The sequence below is a fragment of the Ambystoma mexicanum genome, chromosome 2q (assembly GCF_040938575.1).
Source record: "Ambystoma mexicanum isolate Mex_15411 chromosome 2q, UKY_AmexF1_1, whole genome shotgun sequence".
NCBI lineage: Eukaryota > Metazoa > Chordata > Amphibia > Caudata > Ambystomatidae > Ambystoma > Ambystoma mexicanum.
In genome coordinates this window covers 1,344,088,415-1,344,114,299 of record NC_090924.1, presented here as the reverse complement: position 1 = coordinate 1,344,114,299, position 25,885 = coordinate 1,344,088,415, and the positions used below count along the sequence as shown (strand labels likewise).

At 45.1% G+C, this 25,885-nt stretch overlaps 1 protein-coding gene across 1 annotated transcript in view; it reads right to left on the bottom strand.

The window, feature by feature from the left end:
• The window catches only part of STT3B (STT3 oligosaccharyltransferase complex catalytic subunit B), an 872,418-nt gene that overhangs the window by 589,371 nt on the left and 257,162 nt on the right, over positions 1-25,885 (bottom strand). The window contains exon 4 of the mRNA XM_069648801.1: positions 7,016-7,081. Coding sequence (XP_069504902.1) covers positions 7,016-7,081 — 66 coding nt within the window. The remainder of the gene's footprint in view (positions 1-7,015; positions 7,082-25,885) is intronic.

Genomic DNA, 25,885 nt, shown 5'->3' with positions numbered 1-25,885 from the left:
GGATTAAGTTGTTTGATCTGAGGAGTCTGGTTTGGGATTTCTTCACAACTGTATTGATGAGGTATTTGGGAGCTTTGTTAGCAATGCATTTATGCGTAATGCTTAGGGTTTTGAATAGTATCCTATCTTGGATGGGGAGCCAATGTTGTCTCTCCTGATGTTTGAGATGTGTTCTCATTTTGTTTTGCCTAGGGCAGCTCTGAGAACTTTGTTCTGCATAAGTTGAAGTTTGGTTATATTGGTTTTGGAGGTGCCAAGGAGGAGAATGTTACAATAGTCTTGCTTGGAAAGTATAAGAGCTCTAGCTAATGTAACAGTTATCAGGTGAGGAATTTTCGACTGAGGAAGATGAGTTTGGATGTGTAGGATGGGGAGGAGGCTAGAGTGTTTACTTCTTTTGTCATAGTTAGGGTAGAGTCTAGGTATACACCGAGCGTTTTGACTTGTTCAAGTACAGGGATTGTGGTACCATCAATGATGAATGATTTATACACGGGCTGGAGAGTGTCAATTTTGGAGGATGAGTCTAGTACAAGTAGCTCCGTTTTGTCATCATTGAGGCAAAGGCTATTGTTAGCCATCCAGTTTTGGATTAGTGAGTAAATTTGATGAGCAGTGAGTCTTGCTCGTGGTTGCCCGTTAATGGGATGAGGATCTGTGTGTCATCTGCAAAGTTGGTGTAGATGGCACCCATGGCACCCAGAGCTGTGAAGATGAACTTGCTATAGGCATGTAAAGAGTCGGGATAGGCAGGAGCCTTGCAGGACTCCTACGGGGGTCGGCTGATTCTTTACCGATGGAAACTCATGAAGTCCTATCGGCTAAGAAGGAATTAATCCAATCAGTGGCATCCTTAGAGAGATTGAAGTTGTTCGCTAGTGCCACAAAGTTTGTCATGGTAGACCAAATCGAATGCTGCCGAGAGATCCAGTAGCATAAGTAGGCAAAGTGTGCCTTCTCTGGTGGCATCGATATGGATCTTCAAATCTAGGAGAGTTGTCTGTGCTATGATTGGGGCAGAATCCTGACTGTCGGTCCCCAAACAGTTGGTACTGTTGTAGGTTATTTTGTATTTGGGAGTGGGCAATTTAGTCTATCCGTTGTGATGGGTCGATAGAGGGAATTGCAGGATCTAGGGTCGTTTTTTTCAGTGAAGGGGTCAATCATGCTTTTTTAATGCTGGTGGGGGCTGTATTAGTAGAGAAGGGGCAGAGTTTGACTAGGTGGGATGGGAATTTGTCTTCTTTGCAGTTAGATGCTTTGAGTTTGGCTATGGTATCAGATACTTGTTTGCGCGAGACCAGTGTGAAATGAAATAGATTGCCAGGAGTCGTGTGGGATGGGTTTGATGTGATGGTGGGTGGAGTTCTCAGCAAGAAGTGTTTTTTTGCCATCAATTTTCTTTTGCAGTAGTAGGATTTTAGCTGCTAGTGCATCTTGTATGGTAGTGCACCAAGCTTTGCTAGTGTTCGTTGGTGCTATGACTTAGCATGGATTTTCTAGTTAGAGAATAGTTTTTTGCTGTCTGAGGATACATTTGTGATGCGAAGATTAAAGGCATTGGTTTGAGTGATTATAGTTAATTTTTATTTTTTATTTGCTTCATCAAAGGCTTTAGCTGATTCTGGGGTATTCATTTTCCTATGGATGTGCTCAAGCGATCTTTTTATGCGTTTTAGGGCGACTAGTTCCTCGTTGAACCAGAAGCATGATCGTTTATCTGGCTTTCGAGTTTTGGTGGTGATGGGAGCAAGTAGATCGATAGTGTGGGTAAGGCTTTGTTGGTAGTGTTCTGCTAGGTTGTTAGGATTTTTATCAGGGGAAGTATTAGCTAGTGCTGCCATCAGAATGGGGGAAGAGGGTGACTACTGTGAGCTTGACGTTTCTGGTTTCAAAGGTATCAGGTTTTTAGGGGGTAGTAAGGTCTGTGATGTTGTTATTCAGTGTGAAGTTGATAAAGTAATCTGACCATTCTACAGGGAGGATTGAATCGATATTAACTTGTGAGTTGAGTGTGAAGAACCAATCCAATGTTCTTCCTTTGGAATGGGTGGGTTCCTTAGTCAACTGTGCGAAGTTCACATCTAGCATAGCTATATGGAAGGCTGATCAATAAAGCCTAAATTGATGTCACTGAGAATAACATTTCGTATTAGGCTTGATGAGTGGTGTTAATAGTAATGGGATGTCCAAGTTGGGGTGGGTATTTTTGTGGGGTGAGCTGTACACTATCAGGAAATTCGTAGTGGTTTTAGGGTTGGATGTAAATTATGCTAGTAGTAGCTCGTAGCCCAAAATGTGTTCCATTGGGCAGGCTCTGATTTGCAGGGAAGTTCTATCTATTAGGGCGGCTCCGCCTCCTTGGGTGTTGGTCCTGTCTGTTCTAAGGATGCTGAATCCTGGGGGGATATCAAGTGCTAGGAGTGGGCCAGCAGCAGGGTGTAGCCATGTTTCGGTGACTACTAGAATATCAAGCTGTTGGTCTACTATGAGGTTGTGGATTTCTATGGCATGAGCTCCGAGGGATCATGCATTGATAAGTGCACATTTGAGCGTGGATGTGAGGGCACGAGGTGGAGTAGTTCCAGGAATATTCTCTGGGTTAGGGATGAGAGTTTTGGAGTTGGTTTGTGGTTTGGTCGGTTTTTGTAGTGGCAGATATGTGATTTGGTACCTGGTTTAGTAGGTATGTTTGCGGTTGTGGAGAGTGCAGCGACTCGATGGGTGGTTTTGGTTCTAGTTCCAAGTCTAGTCTGTCAATACCCAAGGTGGGTGTGGTATTGTTATTAGTATCCTTGGGTCTGTATTGGTTGGAGGAGTTATAACTGTGGCTGGGGTTGGTTGGGAGTACTTTATTCATGGTGTTGGCGGAGGCATTGTATGTGCAGTTTGTATGGGGAATGGAGGTAGTGAAAGAAGGAATGGTGTTGGGCATGGGTACGGATGGTGGCGTTAGCAGCCCAGTCAAGCTAGCCCTTCATTGTACTTGATGAAGTATCCTCTTGTGCAAGGGGTGGACTGTGGTATTTTGCAGAACGGGAACATGATAGTTAATAAGTCTGTCAACATTATGCGGATGGGATGGCTGCGTTAGTCGCTATTGCGGCATAGTCTGGTGCAATTGAGAAGCTGCTGCATTCAATTTAGTCCCTATTGTAAGGTAGGCTAATGCTGCTGAAAAGTTGCTTTTTTCAAAGTAGGCTATTGCATGCAATTTAGACAATTGTAGAAGTAGGCTAGCACAGATGAGAAGCTGCTTTGGTCAGAGTAGGCTATTACATTTAGACAATTGTAAAAGTAGGCTGACGCGTCTGAAGAAGATGCAGCATTCAATTTAGACAATTTGTAGACGGAAAGCTGGTACAACTGAATAGCTGCTGCATTCGGTTAGTCTCTATTACAGTGTGGGCAAGTGCAGTTGGGGATGGCTACATTCTGCTCATAGGGCTTATGCATGAAGATAGCCACATTTATGGGGTTTGCTTTGTGTTGAATCGGTATGCTGCGTGAATTGGATTCTGGATTTAAAATAATGACACCAGTATTTTTAGTGGGAGGATGTTGGTGGAAAGGGGACTAAGAGTATGTTAGTCACTACAGTGAGTAACTTATTACTCTTACGTCCCTGTTCCTCCATACTGCATGGGCAATTACAACTGATTCTCGCCCCAGGGTGGAGAGGAGAACCTCCTTAAGCAAATCGGATGTAGCTTTCGGAACTTATCTAGATCCGGCGTCCAAACAGTAATACTTACAGAAAGCCGAGGGAGTGGCCCAAGTGGCCGCCCTGTTAATTACTTGTCAAGGGACATGGCGCTGGAATGCGATGGCCGTTGCCTCGGCCCCGGCTGCATGGGCATGCATGTTGGCTAGAAGCGGCTTCTGCTGGCCCTTGTATGCTTCCTTGATGGCAGATACCATCCAGCGAGATATGGAGGCCTTGAAGGCCTGCTAGCCTGGTCTTGAGCCTCCAAAAGTGACAGACGGGGCGCCCGATTTGCGGAAGCCCTTGGTTCTGTCCAAGCAAAATTTTAGGGCTCGCCCGACATCCAGGCAGTGCAGCACCCTCTGTGCTTCGTTCTTGGGAATCGGGAAAGAACGTAGGAAGGACTATTTCCACGTTCAAGTGGAAAGCAGACGGCACCTTGGGCAGAAATGCTGGGTGTGTCCGCAGGACTACTTTGTCACTGTGAAAGGTAGTATATGGTTCTGAGGCGACCAGTGTCAGTATTTCACTGACTCTCCGAGGTGAGGCCGACTAACAAGGCGGTCTTGATGGTACCAGCCTGATGTACGCGGATGCCATTGGCTCAAACGGTTTGTGCGCCAGAGCGCCCAAGACTATGTTGAGGTCCCACACTGGGTGCAGCCTCTTGACGGGCGGGTAAAGCCTTGCGAGCCCCGTCAAAGGTTTGACAATAGGATTTGAGAAGATCCCCCCTCCTCCGAGTTCCTGTAAGCCCCTATGGCTGCAAGGCATGTACGGCAGGTGTCCACCTGCACACCAGAGTGGGTGAGGTGCGCCGAGAAGGAGAGCACGTAGTCCAAAGAACATGCCAGGGGGGGACAATTTCCTTGGAGTCTGCCCAGTGGCAGAATCTGGTCCATTTACTTTTATACTGGGCCCATCAACATCACTCTGCATAAATACAGAAAACTGTAGTTTCCAAAACATTTAGCTTTAGGAGCAAGTGCTCTTTTTCTAAACATATCCCACAGATATAAGTTCATTATTCTGTGTTTGAAGAGATTGATGAATGAGAACATTTAAAATCAAAAAGGCCTGCCATCTGCTGGTGGTGTGAACTATACAAGTGTTTATACATCCCTTGACCCAAGGCAATTGTTTAGAAGTTATGCTTGGGTTAGGACTTCTGCAATACAACTTTCTAACCGTATGTTCAGGCTTTTTTCCATAACAGACCACTGTCATGTTTTGGAAGTACTTCAAGAAATCTAGGTAGAAGCGCCAGAATCTGGTTGAGATTGTTCTTTCAAGAGCAGCGTAAGATCTAAACTCAATGGTACAAAGCATAGGGGGCCACTAGAAAGTACTTAAGCCCCCACACTTAATGGGAGATGTCCACTTGACTGTTGAGACCCTGTCACCAAAAACGAAAAGTGGGGGTGCCCCTGGTTAAGGAGGAAAAATAGGAAGGGGGGGCTGTGTTAATAGCCAGGGGCTGGGATAGGATGAAGTGGGGGTTGGTGTCGATGACTACATAAAAGGGGGCCGCGAGGGAGAACTGTGGAGCAAGCCCCCTGTTTCTACAGGTAAGCAGGAAATTCAACTCACTTGAAGCATGGAATGTTCAGTTCATCACAGACTGGTATGCTGAAGCAATATGCCTAGAGGAAACGGGCCATATCTGTCAGGAATGGCCCACGCCCAAGTTAAGGGCATAAGCAAACCAAGGTCCCTTAACGAAGGTGGCAGTGCCATTACAGACAGGGTTGGCCCACCACTGAGGGGCATATCGTAATTAGCACCCGTTTAGTTCCCTACACAGGTGCCAATGATGTCATTTTTATTTTTTTAAGAGCTTACCTTTGCTGCGAAGCCTGGCACAGTGCTGTCCCGAGTCCATTTTCACTGTTGATGATCGACTTGGGGACAGCACTGCCTGGGGGCCAGCAAAGGTAAGAATATATATATTTGTTTTTTTAAAGACACCATTAGCACCCATGTAGGGAACTACACAGCACTAAGAGGTGAGGGGGGGAAGGCGGCGTGAGCTACCCATGTTGCTCAGAAGCTGGGCTTCTACCATACAATACAGCCTGCGTTCCAAGCATCCAGATAGGCCAGTGCCCCCCCCCCCTCAGATTGCCAATGCTAAAAGTTCTCATTTTTTTCAGAGGCATCACACTAGAGTTGATGTGCATCCAAGTAGAAAGACCCAGTCAGGAGCAAAAGGGTCCAGCAGTCGCAGGGTGAAAGTAAAGATGGTCATGGAAAGAATTGGTGAAAGAAGTTTGCTGTTGGAAGACATTTATGGGAAATTGGCCTTGGCCAACAAGAAAGGGGAACCCCATTGCCCAAACGGAATGGGAGAGGCAGTGAGGAGAGGCATTGTTAACCAGGGAGCATAAAGAGAAGGTACCTAGACATTGCCAAAATGAAGAAATTCTGGTTACGATTACATGTAATGCATGTGCGGCCTAGAGTGAATTGGGATTGACAGCAAAGCACCTGCAGAGGGTTAGTAAAACACAGACCACCTGCAAGTTCACTTGCAACCATAAACCACTGCAGCACTTTATCCATTGGACTGGTGTGGTGGTCAAATTATTTGGGGGGTGTGGTGGGGAGGAGGAGATGGTGTGGCTAAACGAAAAGGTTGATCAGAGGAAACTGAGGCAGAAGAAGCACCACACAAACGTGTTTCTAGGGCATCAGTGTGGGCTGAAACCACCAAAATAGTCCTGAACATAAGCGATTGTATGAGTAGTGAGGGGGAGAATGTAATTGGGCCAGGAGTAGCACCCATTAATCAGTTTAAAAGCAACTCGAACCTTGCGGCAATGATCTTAAATCTTTAAATAAAGTGGGTAAATAGGGGTACCTGAGCTGGGAAAAAGATTAAAGGGGAAGCTTCCAGTTCGACAAACCCCATAACACAAATGCAGCACAACCACTCAAACAGCATCACCTATTTTCTGACCAGTAAGTCTGTATGTATAGTATAGAGGAGCAGAAACAATATAAGTAGGAAAGAGAGGAGGGAAATTCACTCAGGAGTTCAAGCTGCTCTCCATTTTAGACTAAAGGGAGTAATGAGCGTGCAACATTTCAGCTGTGCATAAGCAGTCTTAAGGGAAACACTTGCAAACAGTCACTGAAATCGGTGCATTCAATTGGATTGTTGAATAGCCAGAATAAAACACTATACAAACCTCACAGAACACTCCATAGAGAAGGGTCAACATAAGATGGAACAGACAACCAGCATTAATGATTAACTCCAACTGTAAAATGCAGCCGTAAAAAAAAGAAAATTGGAATGTGTCTTACCATATAAAAGTAGGATAAACAGCAGCATATTGACCAAAATACAGACCCAGTTTTTACAGACTTCACCTGAGAAAACAAAGTAAACACGAATTCAGAGAACAATTAAATATAGTATATAAATTAAAAAAAAGTCAAATGCACTGGCGTGGATTACAGTATAGTAAGCAGGGCACACAATTTAAACTTGCCTTTGTCAAGTGAGCATTAACTTTGAGCCTGTACAACTGTGCATAGGAAAGGAAGCTTATCTATAGCAGAGACAGGCAGGGGATGTGTGAAATTAATGGGAAAATTAATGGAAAAATGTGCCATGTCTGACTGACAGTGGCAAACCGTCCGGAAATGAAGAGTAAACATTGTGAATGTCCCGTTGTCTTCAGGAAAGTGTAGGGAACAATGACAGGAGTTCTGTCACCAGTAAACTTGCTAGGGCGCCAACTTTTACCCAAGTTACAATGTACTATGCATTTATTGGACTTTGGACAGTGTTCCTAGAAAGAGACAAACAAGAGAATAAAGTGATGGCTATGCTGTAAACCGACCAGGAAAAAGGGAAAGAAAGATTGAGAGGGAAAGGAATTTAGGACAGTATTGCCAGAAATGCCCAGGGAGTTGTGGTTGAAGGATTCAAAGGAAGGGGGTTTCATTTGTAATGGAACCAGTCCACATTCAGGTAGATCCCACAAAGTAGTTGCCCATGAAACGCCAATATCCCTTGAAGCCTAAAGCAGATGCAGGAATGTTTAAAGTCATTAATTCATTGTTGGCTAAAGGACTAGTTGTGCATACTAAAAGCACATACATCAATCCTACCCACAAATAATCTGCCCATTAGGTCTAAAGATTTGTCCAAGAGAATTTGAGCAGTAAATTTCACAGTATTCTCTTTTCTTAAAATATATACCGTCATGCGTACTACCCAAGGCCACCCATTTTACTGCTGTAGAGATCTGTTATCCGTTTGCTTTTTCTCTCCCAATTACACCTGGATGGCCACTACCTTTTCACCTTTATCCGTTCATTTTTTAAGGAGGTCAGTTTACATTAGGGTCACACGGAAAACCAGGCATCTTTCTCACCCCCACACCCCCAGTTCTGAAGAAGGGCCTGGATGATATTGGTACAATACGTAAATGACTTCCATAAATCGCGTTGTCTTGCTTCCAGATCATTTTGTCCCTTTAATTATTGAAGTCGAATCCCATTTGCCCAAATCCAGTCCTGTTCTAAAGCACAAGTAGCGTTCTGTTAATACCACTGATATCTTGACTCATTAATGAGCTTAGTGTATCATTCCAAGTTATCAACCTCTCATCCTTGTGGCAGATTTTCCTTTCTACTGCAGATATATATCCCTGGCCCCACTGAAAAATTTAAAAAAATCTGATTGGCCGTCAGAGCCATGAATCAAAGATGATATCGGGCAGCTTCAGCTTAAACATTCAAGCTGAGCTCAAACAGCGCTTTGATAAGATCATATTGCGCCAAATCACAGCTTACTACCATAAACCCATCCAGGAGGCTGCCCTCAACCAGCCAAAGGAGCTTTTTAACTGTGTGTTGGCTTTCCTCTAACTAACCTGCTTGTGCATCAATTCTTCCATCGCAGGCTCTTTCCAATTTGGTGGCTACTTTATTTACTCATAAAAATCGCAATAAGATCACGCTCTTAGGCTTAAGACTGGTACATTTGATATGTATGGGCGTTCTAGCCCAAATCACTTCTAGTCATGCTTCCCTTCCTTTACACCAAAGGTAATTGATGCCACCAATAAGGAAGTCTGCTTCACCTATTGATGCTACCCGTTTTGATATATTAAAATCCATTATGCCAGCTATTGCCCCCATACTTACTCAGGCAGTACGCCACCCATGCTCCTCTGTTACGATTCCTCCAGCATTTAAGCACGCCTTTGTAATTCCGCTTTTAAAGAACCGGTCTCTAGATCCATCCATCCATCCAAGCAAACCTTCGCCCTATATTCCACCTACCTTTTCTTATGAAACTCCTTGAGGGGGCCTCCTGCTTGTAATGCCTATTTTAGAAGGATTTTGTCCGTCCAGGATTCCAAAACCTACAGCCATCTCGCATCTAGAAACTCCTGAAGAGGCCTCATCCGTACTCTGCAAAGGGGACAACTTTCCCAATAGCGACGTGATAGCTTGCACTGGAGCCGCCCCACCGGCAGGTTTTGCACCTTCCCCAGGATGGCCACCAACCTCTCCTCCAAGGGGGTCGCTAGGCAAGCCACTGTGTGAACTGTGTCCCCAGGAACAGAACTTTCTGCGATGGCTCTAAGCAGGACTTTGGATAGTTTATAGAGAATACCAGATATGTGAGACAGACTGTCCTTGTGTACTGGCTCGCCAGAGCATGGGCGCGGGATCAGATCAGCCAATCATACAGGTACGGGTTAACATGGATGCCCTTAAAATGGAGATGTGCCGCCACGAAAGCCAGGCACTTTGTGACGACCCTCAGGCCAATTTCAGGCCGAAGTGGACCACCTTGAACAGATAGTCGTCCTTGGACCACGAACCGTAGGAACTAAGTGTTTCTGATGGATGGGGATGTATGCGTCCTCCAGGTCTAAACGGCAGGACGTCGCCTTCCTCCAGTTGGCCGAGCATGTGCTGCAATGTGACACTGAACTTCTGGGACCTCAGGTACTTTAAGCGTGGCAGGTCCAGGATCGGCCACCACCTCCCAGCTCTCTTTCGGACCAGAACCACGTGTTGCTCTTGACATGTTACAGGGGGAATATGGGGATACCTCTGCTGGAACGCCAAGGTGTGCCCCTGTCAGAGCATCCAGCACCAATCTGTCGGCGGTGATAGTCTTCCATGCACTGACAAACCTAGTCAGCCAGCCTCCCACTGGGGTGAACGAGGGGGGACGGGCCCCAGAGTCCATGGCCGGGTAGGGCCTGGTCAGGTGCCTGGTCCTGCCCTGTAGGTGACACTAGCGCTGTCCCCTGTTGCCGTATGCCTGCAAGTGGCCTCTGTTCGCCTCCTGTGACTTGGTCACAGAAGGCTGCTGATAAGGGACGGTGTAGCCTCGAGGGCCTTCCAGCATTGCCCCTTGAGGAACAAAAGGACAGACGTTGCTGCAGGGCCCAGTGAACGCCCTGTCTCGATCAGTCTTGAGTTGAAGCACCTCGTTGACCGCCTTGTCAAACAAGTTCTCCCTGTCGAATGGCATATCCAGCACCTTTGACTAAAAGTTTGGCCTGACATTGGTGGCTTTCAGCCATCCCTGCCAATGAAGAGCCACTCTGTTTCCCATCTAACGAAATCCAGTGTCAGCGATGTCCACTGCCACTGTGACGCATGGTCCAAAGCCACTTCTCCCACCCTAGAACAGTGCCAGTACTTCCTCCTTCTCGTCATGTAATAAGTCAAGGATTGGGCCTAGCTTGTACCAGAGTCCCCGGTCATAGCGTGACAAGATTGGCAACGCATTTGCAGCTTTAATGGTGCTGGCTGCTGTATAAATTCTCTTCCCCCATAGTGCCCAGTTTCTTTCCCTCCTGGTCGGGGGGGGGCACCACAGATGGGGACAATGGATTTGCAGAGAGTTTCCTGGCTGTGGCTCAGACCAGAGTCGGGTGAAGGTTTGTTTATTTATACTGCGCGCCGCACCCTGAGGTATCTCGGCGCAATGCAAGGATATGCAATTTCGTAGTTACAAACAGTATTTACACCTATACAGTAGACAATATACAATAGACAACACAAGAAGAAATACAGGCAATTACAATTAGGAAGCAGTAATATTTACAAGTTACGCTGTTGTACAAATTATAGGTGGGTAAAGTCAAGTAAGTACAGGGATCCGGTAAGTAAGGCAGGTGGGGCTATTAGGGTGCATCATTGGTGAGAATCCAATTTTTCATATCTTTCAAGGGCTGGTCAGATCCAAGTGTCGTAGGTAGAATATTACACAGTTGGGCAGCCAGAACTGGAAAGCTGCTGCCACCTGCTTTTTAAAGTTTTTATCTAAGTACTTGTAGACGCCCTGAGATGGAAGATATCGTTAGTCGGGCACGATGGGTTTTGGAGAATTGATCCATAAGGTACTGCAGGGCTAAGTTATTAAGGCATTTATGCGTTAGGGATGCGGTTTTAAGATGGATTTGTTCCTTAACAGAGAGCCAATTATTGTCTCGTCTGGTCTGCGAGGAATGCTCAGGGCTGTTCAGAGTGCATCATTCTGCAGGATCTGTAGTTTGATGACCTGTTTATTGGCAAGTATAGTGCATTACAATAGTCGATTTTGGAGATTACTAGGGCTTTGGCTAGAATAATGCAACTTTTTGTGGAGAGGAAGGGTCTACAGAAAGGATAAGCTTACAAGTATAAGCTGTTGCCAAGGCCGTTGCACTGACCTGTTTGCACATATGCAAGGAGGAGTCTAGGTAGAAACCTAGCATTTTTACTTCTTTGGCAACCTTGATATGTCCATTAATATTAAAGGAGCGGTAGAGATTGCCCAGTTTAGTGCCATTGATGGGGGTAGCTAGGAGGAGCAGTTCAGTTTGCTCATCATTCAGGCAGAGACCATGTGTGGCCATCCAAGCCTGAATGAGGAGGTTGGGACATCAGGCACTTGGGGGCTACATCCGGGACTCTGTACTTTTCCTCAAGTGTCACGCTTGGGCGGGGCAGTGCTTCGGTTCTTCAAGACTGCTAGGCCTTCCTCCCAAATATCGTCAAGCAAAGGGTTGGACATGATACTTATCCGCCTGGACTCGTGCCTTTCATAAAGGAATCCTTCCTTTTTGTCTCCTCAGGCATCAGCAAGAGTTTGGAGGCCCTAGAAATTACCGAATGGAAGGAGCCACCCTCATCCGGTGGAGAGGCCCTGTCCATGTCATCCACGCCTGCCGGTTCACCGTCAGTCGGAACAAAGTAGTCAGCCTGTGGTAAAATCCGGAGGCGGTTGTGGTGTTGGTTGGTGCCCTGGGCCAGCCGGGTCATTTGACTTGCACTTGTGCAGTCTTTGAGGATGCAGACGGAGCAGAGCCCGGCGTGGCAGACAGCCTCTGATGAATTTGTTGCCAGCTTGGTCAGAATGGCCAAACGTCCCTGGGTTGAGGTGTCGCAGGAATGGGAGCCAGAGGCTCTGGGCCGATATGCCTCCTCTGTACCTTGGGGTGAACTTCCTCCCATGCCCACTTCATGGTCTGAATAGTAGCCCTCGGCAGGTCATCACCCTCAGAGCAAGTGTAAATGCGGCTCTGCACACTTGGCTCAGCTCCCATCTCTGGACCCCTTTCAGGGGTCGTCAGGGTAGGCACCTTTCCCCGAGTCTTCCAGGGGAGTGGTGATGAGGGGCAGGTAAGAGAGAAGGCTCCTCTCCCGCATCTGGGGGGCTTTGTCATAGCCATGGCAGAAACCTCCCATTGGCTGGTACGGACACCCGTGGTGTAGCTGCCGCCGTGACCAGTCTTTAGGGTCTGCCCTCCCTTCGACGAAGTAGTGGTCGACTAGGTAGTCGACGGGCCGTCAGCGTGGTAACAGCAGTAGTCATTGAGGTGGCCACTGATGCAGTTGTCTTGGCTGCATGAGACCGCAATGAGGTAGAGTAGGACCCACCTTGGACTTTCCCTTCGCCGCCTTATCCGTAGATGGTACATGTAGTTTCAAAGAGGTCAAGGATTTCCTCTGAGTGAGTGACTCATGCTGGTAGGCTCACAGTGGATGTGGTCGGTGATGGCGACCTCGCGCTTCCCAAGCCAGGACCCACAACAGCAGCGAACCCCTGGTCTGCAGCCTTGCCTTCATTTGGACACCGTGCAGGCGGGGCGTCCTCAAAGGACCTCAATCTCTTATCAGAGGGAGTTTTATAGTGGGACCGGCTAGCCCTGCAGTAAGCCTGATCATGCCCAGAGGCCGAGTAAGGGACCAAAACCGACTTTAACCATGCCGCCAACCTGCTGTAGCGGTACTTTATCTTCAAAAGCATTTTGCACAGAGTTTGGAGAGGCATCTCTTCTCGGTCAGGAAAAAGGCAGGAAGTAGGCCCATGCCTGGACCTTCCGATGGTCCCCGCTTCTGGTATTTGACCTCGGGGCGAACAATAAAAAAAAAACAAAAAAAAAAAACAAAAAAAAACAAAATAGTAAAAAATGTTATCCAAAAATGGGAATAACGAAAAAAGCTCTGAGAGCACTAAGGACTCCCAACACTGAAGCATGCAGTAAAAAATCTGAAGGCCACCAGGGTGGCAGTTTAGGGAGAGGACCATCATTGGTCGGGGGCAGTATGAATCAGAGGACAGTGATTGGTTCAGGGGAGAAGAACAAGTTACTTACCCAGGTAACGTTCTTTCAACTGGATGTTCCTCCCAGGTATTCCTCAACTATGACATCTTCCGTTTCAAGCTTCAGCAGCTTCAGAAAAGAATTTCACTCGGCAGAGGGTGCTGTGCATCGAGACGGTCCACTTGATGTCCCTTGAAGGCCTCCGTTTAGTCTGACATTGACTACATATACCATGCGCAGTGCCCGTTAGCTTCAGCTGTTTTTACGTCACCCATATGTAGAATTAATGCCTTGATAAATGTCCTTAAATGATCAGACCTTAAAGGAGCTCAAAAATTCTACAGTGGGTTAGGCTGCGAGGGCGATGAGGAATACGTGGGAGGACCATCCAGTCGAAAGACTGTTACCATTGGTAAGTAACTTGTTCTTTGAATGTATTGTGACCTCCCACGTATTCCCATCTAGGATAGACTCCCAGAGTAATATTAGGTTCTTTTGGAGGGTGGAGTAAGAATTTAGAGTTCTGGTTTGTCCAGAATGGAGCATAGTACTACCTTTGCAGATCTTAGTTCAGCTCGCTCAAGGCAAGCGTGGCCCGGATACTCATTGCGCCTTTTAAAACGTCTGCCATCTGAATAATTTCCAGCGCGCTCTCCCGTGCTTGTAGCCCCACCTCCCTTGGTCCTGTGATCCCATCCCCGCCTCCCGCACCTCCTCCGAGCCCAGATTGGTCCTTCCACCTTCAAAGAACAAACAACCAGGGCAGCCCCCTGCCCGTTGCAGCCCCTGCGGCAAAGGGCCCCAGACAAAGGGCAGCTTGAGCAAAAGCAGCTCCAGATGGGGTTGGCAGGTGTCAGTAGTGGACGCAGGAAGCAGGCAGCCATCAACCAGCAGCGACAAACAACCTAATTTAGCATGTTATCGGGATTTCACATTTAGCCTGTGCCAAATGGTAGTATTTCGCCTGACTGTGCCAGATAGACTGATTATGCCAGATTTCTCACATCAAGATATCCATTAGTGAGCGCTCTCTCATAACTAGGTAGACTACACTCTGTGCTAGCTAGTCCAGATAAAATTGCATATATGAGCCAGCGTCACAATTAGACAGAACGTGAAGATTAGCTTGCTTCACATCTAGACAGAATTGTGAATGTTCAGTTTACACCACACCTAGATAGGATTGTAAAGATCAGCTTGAGTCACATCAAGACAGAAGTGTAATACTAGCTTGCGTCATATCTATACAGAATAGTGAAGGTTAGCATTGCGTCAAATCTAGACAGAATTGTAATTCTAGCTTGTGTCACATCTAAACAGAACTGTCAGCTTGCATCACATCTAGATACAATTGTAAAAGATTAGCTTGCATCACATCTAGACAGGATTGTGAATATTAGCATGCATAGCTTCTAAATAGCAATGCCGCTAACCTAACTCACTAAACAATCTCACCCCTCTGCATACACCGCTTCACAACCACACCTCCCAAAGCACTGCAAACCCCACGCACTACACAACATCGCAACAACAAAAGACAAAACAGCCTCGCACAACACATGACGGCTACCAACCAAAAAGCACACTTAAGACTAGCGAACGGTGTTGACCAAAATGAGGCTGCCAGCAGCACATCACAGCTCTCGCTCTTTTCCCCGCTCAACCTTACCAAATCATCCCACCCACCCTCTTCAGACCCGCCAGAAGTCCTCTACGGTGGTGATCATGCGCAGTATAAATATCCTTTAACATAACATTGTTAGACGTGTCCAAACTCTAATGTTTTGTGAGCGTGTGGAAGGTGGATCAGGTAGCTGCCTCGCAGATGTCCTTTATCAAACTCCCCTTTGAAGGGCAGAGGAATTGCCATGGCCAGATGGGGTAGACGTGAATCCCCCCCCCTCCTGAGACTCACTGCCACTACCGCCATGAACTTGGGGAAAACCCTCAGGGCAGAGGTCAGCCCGAATGGTGAAACTAAAAACTGATAATGAGAATAACCAACAGCGAACCTCAGTTACTCCTTGTGATACTAGGCACATGAAAGCAAGCATCCTGAAGTTCCAACGATACCATCCAATCCCAGAGTTGGAGGGCCTGAAGGATCTGAGAAAGTGTGACCATCTTGAACTTGTCCAGGTATCAGATACAAGATAGGTCTGTCCTCCATTCTTCTTGGGGATTAGGAAATGGGGAGAATGCCATCCCCTGTTCCTCTCAATCACAGGCACTGGTTCAATAGCACCTTTCTCTAGCAGGGTTAACATTTCCTTCAACAAGAATGGATCTGGAACATTTAGCGAATGGCTTCCCGCTGATGATCCAGCGCTCTGTATGAAGGGGAGGCAGTAAACTTGGGCTACTGTTTCCAGTGCTCATGCATCCAAAGTAATACCTCACCCTTCTTTCAGATGCAGTGAGTCGGCTTCCCACCGCGGTGTCGCAAGTCAAGACCTCAGAGGTTTTGAGGCAGCTGAATCAGCGGCTGATGGTAAGGATGCTGTTGCTTTGGTGGACTTTGCACCTCTCCCTCGTCGACCACAAGAGAATCTCCTCTGTCCTCTTTGACCGGCCTGTGCTCTCCCTCTTCCGAGGAGTAGTAGTAAAAGGAACTACCCCTCCAAGGTGATCCACTTGCGTGAAAAGGCTGTGGTTGCCTGACTGCAGCACTTAAGGACTTGGCTGCAGCTTTTGAGGTCTGCAGCTTTTCAAGGCTTTCATCCACCTTATTTCCAAATAAATGGGAGCCGTCAAAGAGTCTAGATTGCACATCAGGTGTAAATCCTGACTTCCTCAACCGCACAAATCTGCGTATGACAGTGTTTGCTGCCATTGCCCTGCTGACACTGTCAGCAGTGTTCAGACCGGATTGCAGAGACTCACATTCTCCTTGCCATCCCTTAGGTTCATGAGGCCATCCCTTTCCACAGCTTCAGGGATGTTTTCAGTCACCATTGCTATGCAGTCCCACAGGGTGAATGTGAAATTTGCAAAGGCACATGTTGAATGTGCAGACTTTAATGCCATGCGGCTAGCCGAACAGACTTTCTTCACCCAAGAGTCAAACCTTTAGTCATCCCTATCAGGGGGGCATAGATGTAGCTGCTTGTACTACAAGACTTTTCAGCGTTGGATGGGTTAACAGGTAGCCAGGGTCGCTAATGGAAGGTGTGTATTTTTTTCCCTAAGGTTTTTGTTTACTGCAAGCTAGATTCTCGAGCCGCCCAGTTTGCTGCAGGATTTTACATTTTTTTACAGTGTCTCATGAAATAGTATAGGGTCATATTGAGGGCCCTTGTCCAAAATGTCGGTCAAGTCATCCTGTGCAAAAGCCGGAGTTGGTCTACTCCATCCCAGGAAATCTACCACCCTAGTCTGTATGATGCATCTGCATAATCAGTTGGGTCTGGTTTCCCAAAATCTAGTCCTGGGGAGGTGTCCACCCCACTGGCTGTCTGAAGGGTGTCATGTAGCTCCCCGACTCCAGTGTCTTCAGAAATAAAGCATGATGGTTTATTAGTATTCATTTGAATACTAGGTGTATCCAATTGGAGACCACATGGAGGGGTATCAGATGTTTCATAGCCATCATATATAGAAGTCAAAGACCTGAAGAAATTCTTTTTAGGTAAAGGTTTAAAAACATTTCCTTGGCTCTTTTGTACAAAAGGCGTTGACTAATGAACAATTGGTGTCTGAGTTTTTTGGCTCGATGGCGTTGACGGCTTGATGGGTGACCCTCGACTCCTACCCACTTTATTTTAGACTTGCACTCCTTTAAGTCCTTACCTGTTAGACTGACAAGCTTGACTGTCGGTAACATGCTCGACACCCAGGCACAATCTCTTATGCAGGTCTGATGGAGATCTTGGGACTGCATTTGACACATTTTTAAGCCTGTCTTCGGAGTATTCGTAGCTGAAGACCAGGCCATTTTCGTACCGTTAATCTCAAAGCAATTGTATTTGCGGAAAAATTGAACTGATGCCAACAGGCCCTGCACGTGGTATATATACTAGACGATGTCAGCTGAGACTCCCTCGAGGGACAGAATGGACAACGCACAGTGCCCTCTGCTGAGTGAACAATTTCTCTAAAGCAGCCAAAGCTGGAAACAAAGACAGATGAGGAATACGTGGGAGAACACAATCCATTCGAAAAACAGTTTTAATGTGAAATTAAACTTCATACTATCCATTTCATTCATTCAAGAAAAGAGCAGTAAGAAAATTTACCGAAGCTATGTTTAGGCTCATGTTGGCAGAATTAAGAAGGAAAGCCCACCTAAGTTCAGGATGTACATTTGCAACTACAGCCATATGCTTCTCATACAATTTATTTCTCAGGGGAATCAGTGCTGCACATTCTATAATTAGATGTTCTAAGGGTTCTTTATGTGCCAAGTCGCTGCAGAATCTACAGAAATTCTCCGTCATACAGATTTGTCTACGTTGGGCCAAGACATAGCGCGTGAGCCATAAGATAAATCTCATTCTAACAATTGACGTACGTATTTGTGGTGAGGGGGCTTTAGACAGATAAGATTCAACAACTCCTAATTCCCTTTTCAACAAAGCATTTGCTATTAAAATGCTTATATTGCAGACATAATGAACGACTATTAATCCAATCTTGGAGGAAGATTTTCTTTTTAGCTCTTACAGGAGTCACTATAAGGGTTTCCAAGTTAACATCTGCCACAGCCATAACTCGGTAGACATATTTAGTCCATTTCTGGATAAACATGTGGTTCGATGAAAACAAGTAGGATGATAACACAGCAAGAATTGACGCTTCATTGGTATTAACAAGACATTTGCGAAGTAGAGCATATAATTGCCAATTATATTTTGCACTTAAGGATATAAGACCCAATTCATATCTCAAACATGGACCAGGAGTTGATTGTGGTACATTTAAAATCAGTCTCCAAAATGTTGCTTCTAATTTATTCAGACACTCAGTAGATGTGATCGCTCTTGACTCCAACCCATACAACAGATAGATACGTTTTGTTGCCAGAAATGCAGTGCTGGGTTAATAGTGAATTTGCTATATTTATATAGAATTAGTTTAGTTTGCGATATGGCTGAAGTTAATTTTGCAGTGTGTGTAAATGCAATGAGGCAGAGGAATTGCCTTCAAATAGTAAGCCCAGGTATCTGTAATTTGCTACAACATCTAGGGTGATGTCTTTGACCCTCCATACAAACGTATTTCTGTATCTGTTAGTTAATTTAGGGGTATACACACTATTTGCTATTTTTTTACATTCATTGACAATTCATTTTCATCAAAGTAAGTAGTAAGTGCAGATAATAACTTTTGCAATCCTATCGGGTTCTTCGAGATAAGATAATCAGCATACCATAATGCTTGTATTGCAGTCAAATTCATTTTTGGTGAGTCTGATGCGATAGGAAGAAAAATGTCTGACATGGATGACGAAGTGGAAGAGTGCCGAAGCAAGGATACAACCCTGCTTCAGCCCTCTTGATGTTCTCATTACAGCAGATAACAATCCGATGGACAGTCAAACCTGTATAGCAGTTGATGAATGCAGCATAAAAATGATGTCAGACTGAGGACATTGCGCTTCGATCAGTTTTTCAATTAACTTCACTCTTGAGACTGAGTCAAAAGCAGTATTCAAATCAATAAAAGCAAAGAACAATGATGTTTTTGTATTTTGTGCTTGTTCTTTTAGAGCATTAAGTATCAATAGATTGACTGCAGTCCCAAGACCGGGAATAAAGCCTGTCTGATTTCGATCGTGACAATTGGTTGACTGACCATTTATTGAAGTCTCTTAAAACTAGACGATTAAATATTTTGCCTGGAGAGTCCAAAAGAGCAATCTGGCGATAGTTTGAAGGTGTTCCACGATCGCCCTTTTTAAAAAGCGGTACTATAAGTGAAGTACGCCATAAGTTCGGGATTTTCTGTGAGCCGAGGATGTGTTGAAAAATATTTAATATGGTTGCCCAATGTTTGGGATTCTGTTTTAGAATATGGTTGGTGATACCATCTGGTCCAGCAGCCCGTGAAGATGAGGATTTGAGGATTTCAGTGCGAGTTCCTCCATTATGGGCTCCGAGCATTCCAAGGTCCAAGATGATGTAGGTTGATTTTTGTAGTGAAATGAATCAAGAGACTTGTCAGCATATAGTGCTGAAAAGTGTTTTATCCACTGACTTTCAGAAACTCCATTTCATTGACTGAAATTGCTTATGGTTTGAGTTTGCATTTAGTAATTGCCAAATTTGTGCAGCATTTTTATTAGATGTAGCCACTAAGGCGGCTTCACCATCTTGCTTGAACAATTTACCTTTATGGGATCTTGACCAGATTCTAAAGCGAGATTGAATAGCTTTACACGCTTTGATCCTCAATTAATGGAAGATGGTTAGTAGTTCTCAATTCTCTTCGATATGCGTTTTGCCTGTTGCATATGAGGGTCAAATGCATGGGTATGTTTGCTCCTGGTGGGAATATGTACATTTTTGTACAATGACAATGCGTCTACATAAGATTGAGTTTGACATGATCTCAGCTGCGTATTCAATGTCTCATTTAGCAAGGACAGGCTCTTCGGGGTCCACTTGTAGCGAGATTTAGCGTTGTTAATGCTTAGGTCTTGAGATATCCATTATCGCTCTTGTTGATCATCAGGGCTATTCCTAGGCCAGATTAAAATTAACATGTTCTGATCACTCGCAGATTGCGTTATTTTAAAACTTGTTGACAACATAAAATGGGCCTTGGATAGATAAATATAATCAATAGTACTAGTCGAAGCTCCTCTGTCAGGTGACATGCAATGGTATATCACCTGGTAGTGAGCCATTGGCCGTTCTCATGCCGACATGGTTCATGATGCTGTTCTATTTATTAATTTGTGTTTTCTTCCCACTGGTTGTTTTAATACAATCAAGATTGAGATCTCCAGCTAGGATGATTGCTGTGATTCCGTTTGTTTTTGCAATCAATTCAAATAACACGGACAAGTCTATAAAGAAGAGGCCATCTGATATTGCTGCAGGGTTTCTGTATAAATTCATTAAAGCCAGGTCTTGAGCGTCAAATGAGATTTTAACAAGTTGAATGTAGTTGTTTGGACTAGCCCATGGATGTAATTTTAGGCCTGAACTAGATTAACAGCTACTAAAAGGCCAGCCATAGGGCGGCCCATCTACGCTAATACCGCTGGAATGAGAGCTATATCATGATTGTCCCATATAGGAGGAGAGGCAGTCATCCAGGTTTCCTGAAGGGCTACTATGTCCACCTCAGTGAGATTGGTGTTCTGTTCCCATTGCAAATGGCTATTACCCCTCGTATTCCAGCATATGAGAGAGATAACTTGATTTTTTTTGGGAAACTGTTGCAATGATGGTTATGCTTGAGCATGAAGATGCTGTCCTGTGGGCAGTTTTTGTTCTAGGGCGCAGAATGCGTATTGACATTCAGTAATGCAAGGTTTTTTGGGTATTTGTGTCTCACGCTCCGTTTCAAAAAATTGTTCCTTTCAGGATCTTGGGCAAGAAGGAAACCCATTCTGAATAGTTCCATCTTTGCTCTCCATAACGTATTCAAAACTAGCCGGGATTTCATCCATAACCAAACTATGGATAAGTTCACATCACAAATTAATTCCACTTGGTCAATGTCCGCTGATGTCAGATCTTCTAGTTCGTGTATGTCATTAAAGATATTGAGAACAATTGCTCTTGATAAATCATACTGTTGGTGGGGAGCCGCACAACATTTCGATATCAGCGTGTGATAGTTGGCAAAGACATTTTTTTTAACATCCGGCTTCGGATGTTTATTGTTGGGTCCTTCTGCTGTGTGTTGGTTTTTGTGTGGAGGATTATTCACAGGAATGGGAGTCCTTTGTCGTGATACAAAGTCATTTAAAGAAGCACTGGTGTTTGTATGTGAAACTCTGTCCTCTATCTTGATTGAGCACTGGATGTGCTGCGCGAGGTAAGTTTCAATAACTGCCTTAATAGTCTCACTCTGTTCATTCGTCATATGAGAAAGCTTTCTTTCCCTTATTGATAAAGGAGAGTTCATTGAGCTGAATTGTCTCGCTTGATCCATAATCACCTGTGGCTTCAATTGTAGCCAAGTTTCACCTGCATTTGATTCTTATACATTTATGATTAAACCTTTTGGTCCAATCTCTTTTACAGGAACTACCGCATTTGTTTCAATTGCACGTTGTGAAAAATATGCATCAACAGCGGTTTTAATTACATCAATCTCGGTATGCATATTTTTGGGTCAAATGCTTGCTGCGGAATCACTGACAGGAGCAGAGGCCGCTGCATGCATGGATTTCTCATAGGGACCGTTTGGATTTAATTCAATGTGGAGAGCCGATACATCAACCTCAGGTGTGGTGATAAATTGGTTCAGAGGAGAGTGGCTTGTTGGTAGTCGAGACGGTTTTTCCGTTTGTCTTGAGGGAACTTCGTTTTTAGACGTCGGTCCGACTGAGCCCGTTTGCTCACCAGTTTTCTTCTTGGGTTTTGTTAGATCAATCGTAAGAGTGCAGGGAGGAGGATTGCTAACTTTAGATGTTTTATTACTTGGTTGATAGGGTTTGGTAATGAGGTGTCTTGCTTTACCTTTAACACGAGGACGTTTGTTAAAAACGTCATATGCTGCTTTGACTGCTGATTTAACCATTGTTAGATTTTTATCTACGATGAATTAGGGTCCACTGTTGTGGGAATGTCAGATTCAATTGGGCGGATGATGTGCACAAGGGAAGGAGAATTTGCACAGGTCTTGTCGAGGCCGTTAATGGTATAGTCACATTTGGAACAACCCTGGAGATTTCATTTTCAACTGAAGCCTCCTGTGAGGACAACAATCTCTGATGAGGGTGTGTTTTGATCCAAGTTGTAATTTGATCAATCTTTTCAGATTGTAGATTGATTTTTAATTTGAGCGACTCAAAAAGTTTACTTAAACTTTGGATTGTTGAATTTACCGCCACTAATGTAATTTCGAGTAAACCCGGATTGGATGTGATCACTTTTTCTCGTGAGGAAGCTCGATGTCTGGGAGTTGGGAGGATGCAAGAAGCCGCTAGAGAAATGGAGGAATCCATTGATCAGCGTTGACGGTAATCCGTAGTTTCAGAACGCGGGAATGAAATCATTCCTTGAGTACTTGCATGAATGGAGACTTCCAAGAACACCTCTTCATTGGCCTCAGTATCTGAGATTTTCAATTTGATCCAATTGCGGTCGCGACTGTCTTTTTCGGAGATCTTGAGCGCTTGTAACATAGTATTATGCGATACTGGAAGCTCCTCACGATTTTGGAATTCTTCATGGTTCATTGAAGCTGCCGTGAGTGTGCCCGTCAGAGGAGAGGAAGGAATAGCGGCTTGAGCCACAGTTTGGTGAGTTTTGAAATTCTTCCTGATTCATTGTTGTTGCGTTAACGGGGCCAATCTAATTAGAAAATAGTGGTCCTGTGACGTAATTATCAAGGGAGGACAAAACTGATGTCTATACTCGAGGTTGGTGTTTTTGCTCGAGTTTTGGCTCCCGGCGTGAGAGTGATAGACATGCTTGAGGACACTTGTTTTAGTTTATCTTTTGACTTACTCGAGACAGCACTCGAAGGGGTGCCCATTTGTGTGACTGAATTAGGCATATTAGATTTGAGGGTATAAGGTTGAATAAACATAAATAACTCAATGAAGCTAATCTTCCACATTAGCAATTGGTTGTTTCAAACAGAAAAACAATAATGTAAACAAAAATAATGATGACTTACGTCTGCAATAAAAAATAAAGTAAAAATTCAACACTGAGCGACACCAATCACGCTGTATATCTATAAACAAAGACCGCTAGTCTCAAAGCTGCAACTCCACGGCTAAGCGGCAAAGCAGGACTTGAGGGGACTTGCTTGGGTGCGCGTGCGTACTTTATTAAATAGGCACCGCCTCAAAAGCAAGTGAGCAAGCCTAAACAATGAAAAAATGACAAAGACGTTTAGTATACGTTTCAGGAGTGGTAGTATAGCTGACAGATGTCAATGAGGTGTATTCACCTTATGGGCAATGAAGTTCGCTTTGCATAAAGTCCAAAAGCCACAATCCCATTGAAAGCGTCCAAATGTCCCTGGAACAGCACAGAGTCTCGCAGCAAAGCGGGACTTGAGGAGACTTGCTTGGGCATCTATTTTTTTTGTGTTGGCCCATGTGTGTTTTCCCCCCCCCACCCTTTTCTGGCCTCAACCAAGATATCCTATTGAAAAAAGGCCTGAACGATCCTGCGTTTTCAAAGTGGCCCAGACCAAAACTCTGACCCGCAGGATAGGAGGTTCAGAGGTCTGGATGTCTAAAGACATTCGATGGATATGATAGGTTATTTATAACGCGCTTAACACCAGAGGTTTCGAAGGGCAGACCCAGGGAATCGGACCAGATTTGCTCCATGTCTTCTTGCTTGCAAGGCGAGAACCCTGCCTGTGAGCTATCCTCCAGAGTGATCAGCTGGTCATGAAACTAATTGAAAAACGTGTCTCCTCCTCATGCACATCTGGCAACACCCTTATGTGCAGGACTTTCAGCAGTAGGGGCCGGGCGCACAGCAAAGTCGGGCTCGGGACATTTCACCAGAGGAGGAGACAGATGGTACCTTCCACTGGTTGTGTTGGAGACAGGAGTTCGTTCCATTGGCCTTGGAGGATCTGGCAGCATGAGAAAAACATTCCGAAAGAGGTGCTTAAAGTAGGTTTTCTTTAGGTCCGAGTGCATGAGGTTTTGAAAACTGCAGACAAAAAGCCTATTCCCAACAAGGTCTTGGCTGTGGAGTTGGAACCGGTCTGCCGAAAGGATTATGCCTCCATGATACGGTCAACACTGGCTGCCAAGAGTCTCTCCCCAACCATGGATTAATGTAGTGTAACAGGGCCAGAGTAGGAGAAGAACAAGTTACTTACCAACTAGTAACGTTCTTTCCATTGATGTTCCTCCAACGTATTCCTCATCTTAGATGTATTCCATCCAGCTTTGCTGCTCTTTGGAAATTTTTTCGGCAGAGGGCGCCAATTTCAAGTCGATGGTCCCTCGAAGGCCTCCGTCGAGGTTGACGTCATTGGGTGTATAAGTAGCACGCGTAGCGCCCGTTGGCCTCAGTTCTGTTTTTCCCCCTTTTTTGCCTGTGATCTTGTACTGTGTAGATTGTGCCGGCAGACAGGTATCAGCCTTGCGAGATTTGAGATGGCAATAACCCGGAATAATCTACAGAGGAGTAGGGTGGCAGGGCGATGAGGAATACGTTGGAGGAACATCCAATCGAAAGAACGTTACCAGTTGGTAAGTAACTTGTTCTTCGAGTGGATTGTGTCATCCAACGTATTCCTAATCTTAGATAGACTCCCAAAGCAGTATTTTTTGCCAATGCCTTTAGATGGCAGAATAAAGCACTGCTTTTCCAAAAGTCAGCTCCCTAGACTGGGAAGCATCCAGGCTATAGAATTTTGAGGTGGTGTGTAGTGAAGACCAAGTTGCTGCTTCGCAAATGGACCTTATTGGAACACCTCTTTGAAGGGCCGTCGAAGAGGCGATGCCTCTGGTGGAATGAGCCCTTAACCCTTCTGGTGGGTCTTTTTGTGCTAGTCTGTAGCATTCTGAAATGCAAAGTACGATCCAGCGTGAAATTGTCCGTTTTGTTACCGATTGACCCAGTTTCCTTACTGTATAGCCTATAAACAACTGATTGTCCAAGCCAAGTCTAGAAAGCCTAGAGATGTAAAAGCGTAAAGCTCTTTTTGGATCCAGTCTGTGTAATCTTTCCTCCTCAGAAGGATGGGGTGGAGGATAGAATGTGGGTAAAAATTTTCTGACTTAAATGAAAATCAGATTACTTTTGGCAAAAATGATGGTTTAACCCTCAGAACAACTCTGTCCTTATAGAACACAGTATAGGGTGGCCCAGAAGACAGTGCCTGCAATTTGCTCACTCTTCTTGCTGATGTTGGAGCAACTAAGAATGCCGCTTTCCACGTTAGTAATCTTAATGGACACGTGTGCATAGGCTCAAAAGGAGCACACATTAAGAATTTTAGGACTAAATTGAGATCCCAAATCGGTACTTGAAATGGGTGAGGAGGCAAGACATTAGTGAGACCTTTTAAGAATTGTATTATCAAAGGAATTTTGAAGTAGGAGCATTCTTCCGATGAGCGCTTGAAAATGGAAAGCGCAGCAAGGTAACCTTTTATTGTTCCAATATTTAGACCTCTATGTGCTAGGGTCAGAAGGAAAGATAGTACTTCCTTTTCTATGTTCTATTCCGGATCAACATTCTTTTCTCTGCACCAGTTGCAAAACATTTTCCAATGGCAACGGTATAGAGACTTTGTTGCTGGCCTTCTTGCCGAAAGCAACACCTCCATATCATCTGGAAGGTTCCAATCCCTGTATCTCAGCCATTCAGATACCAAGCATGAAGGTTGAGTGTTTTGACCTCTGGATGGAGAACCTGACCTTCCATTTGAGAGAGAAGGTTCTCTCTGAGGAAGACGGACTGGAGGACAGCTGGACATATCTAGAAGGTCCGGGTACCAG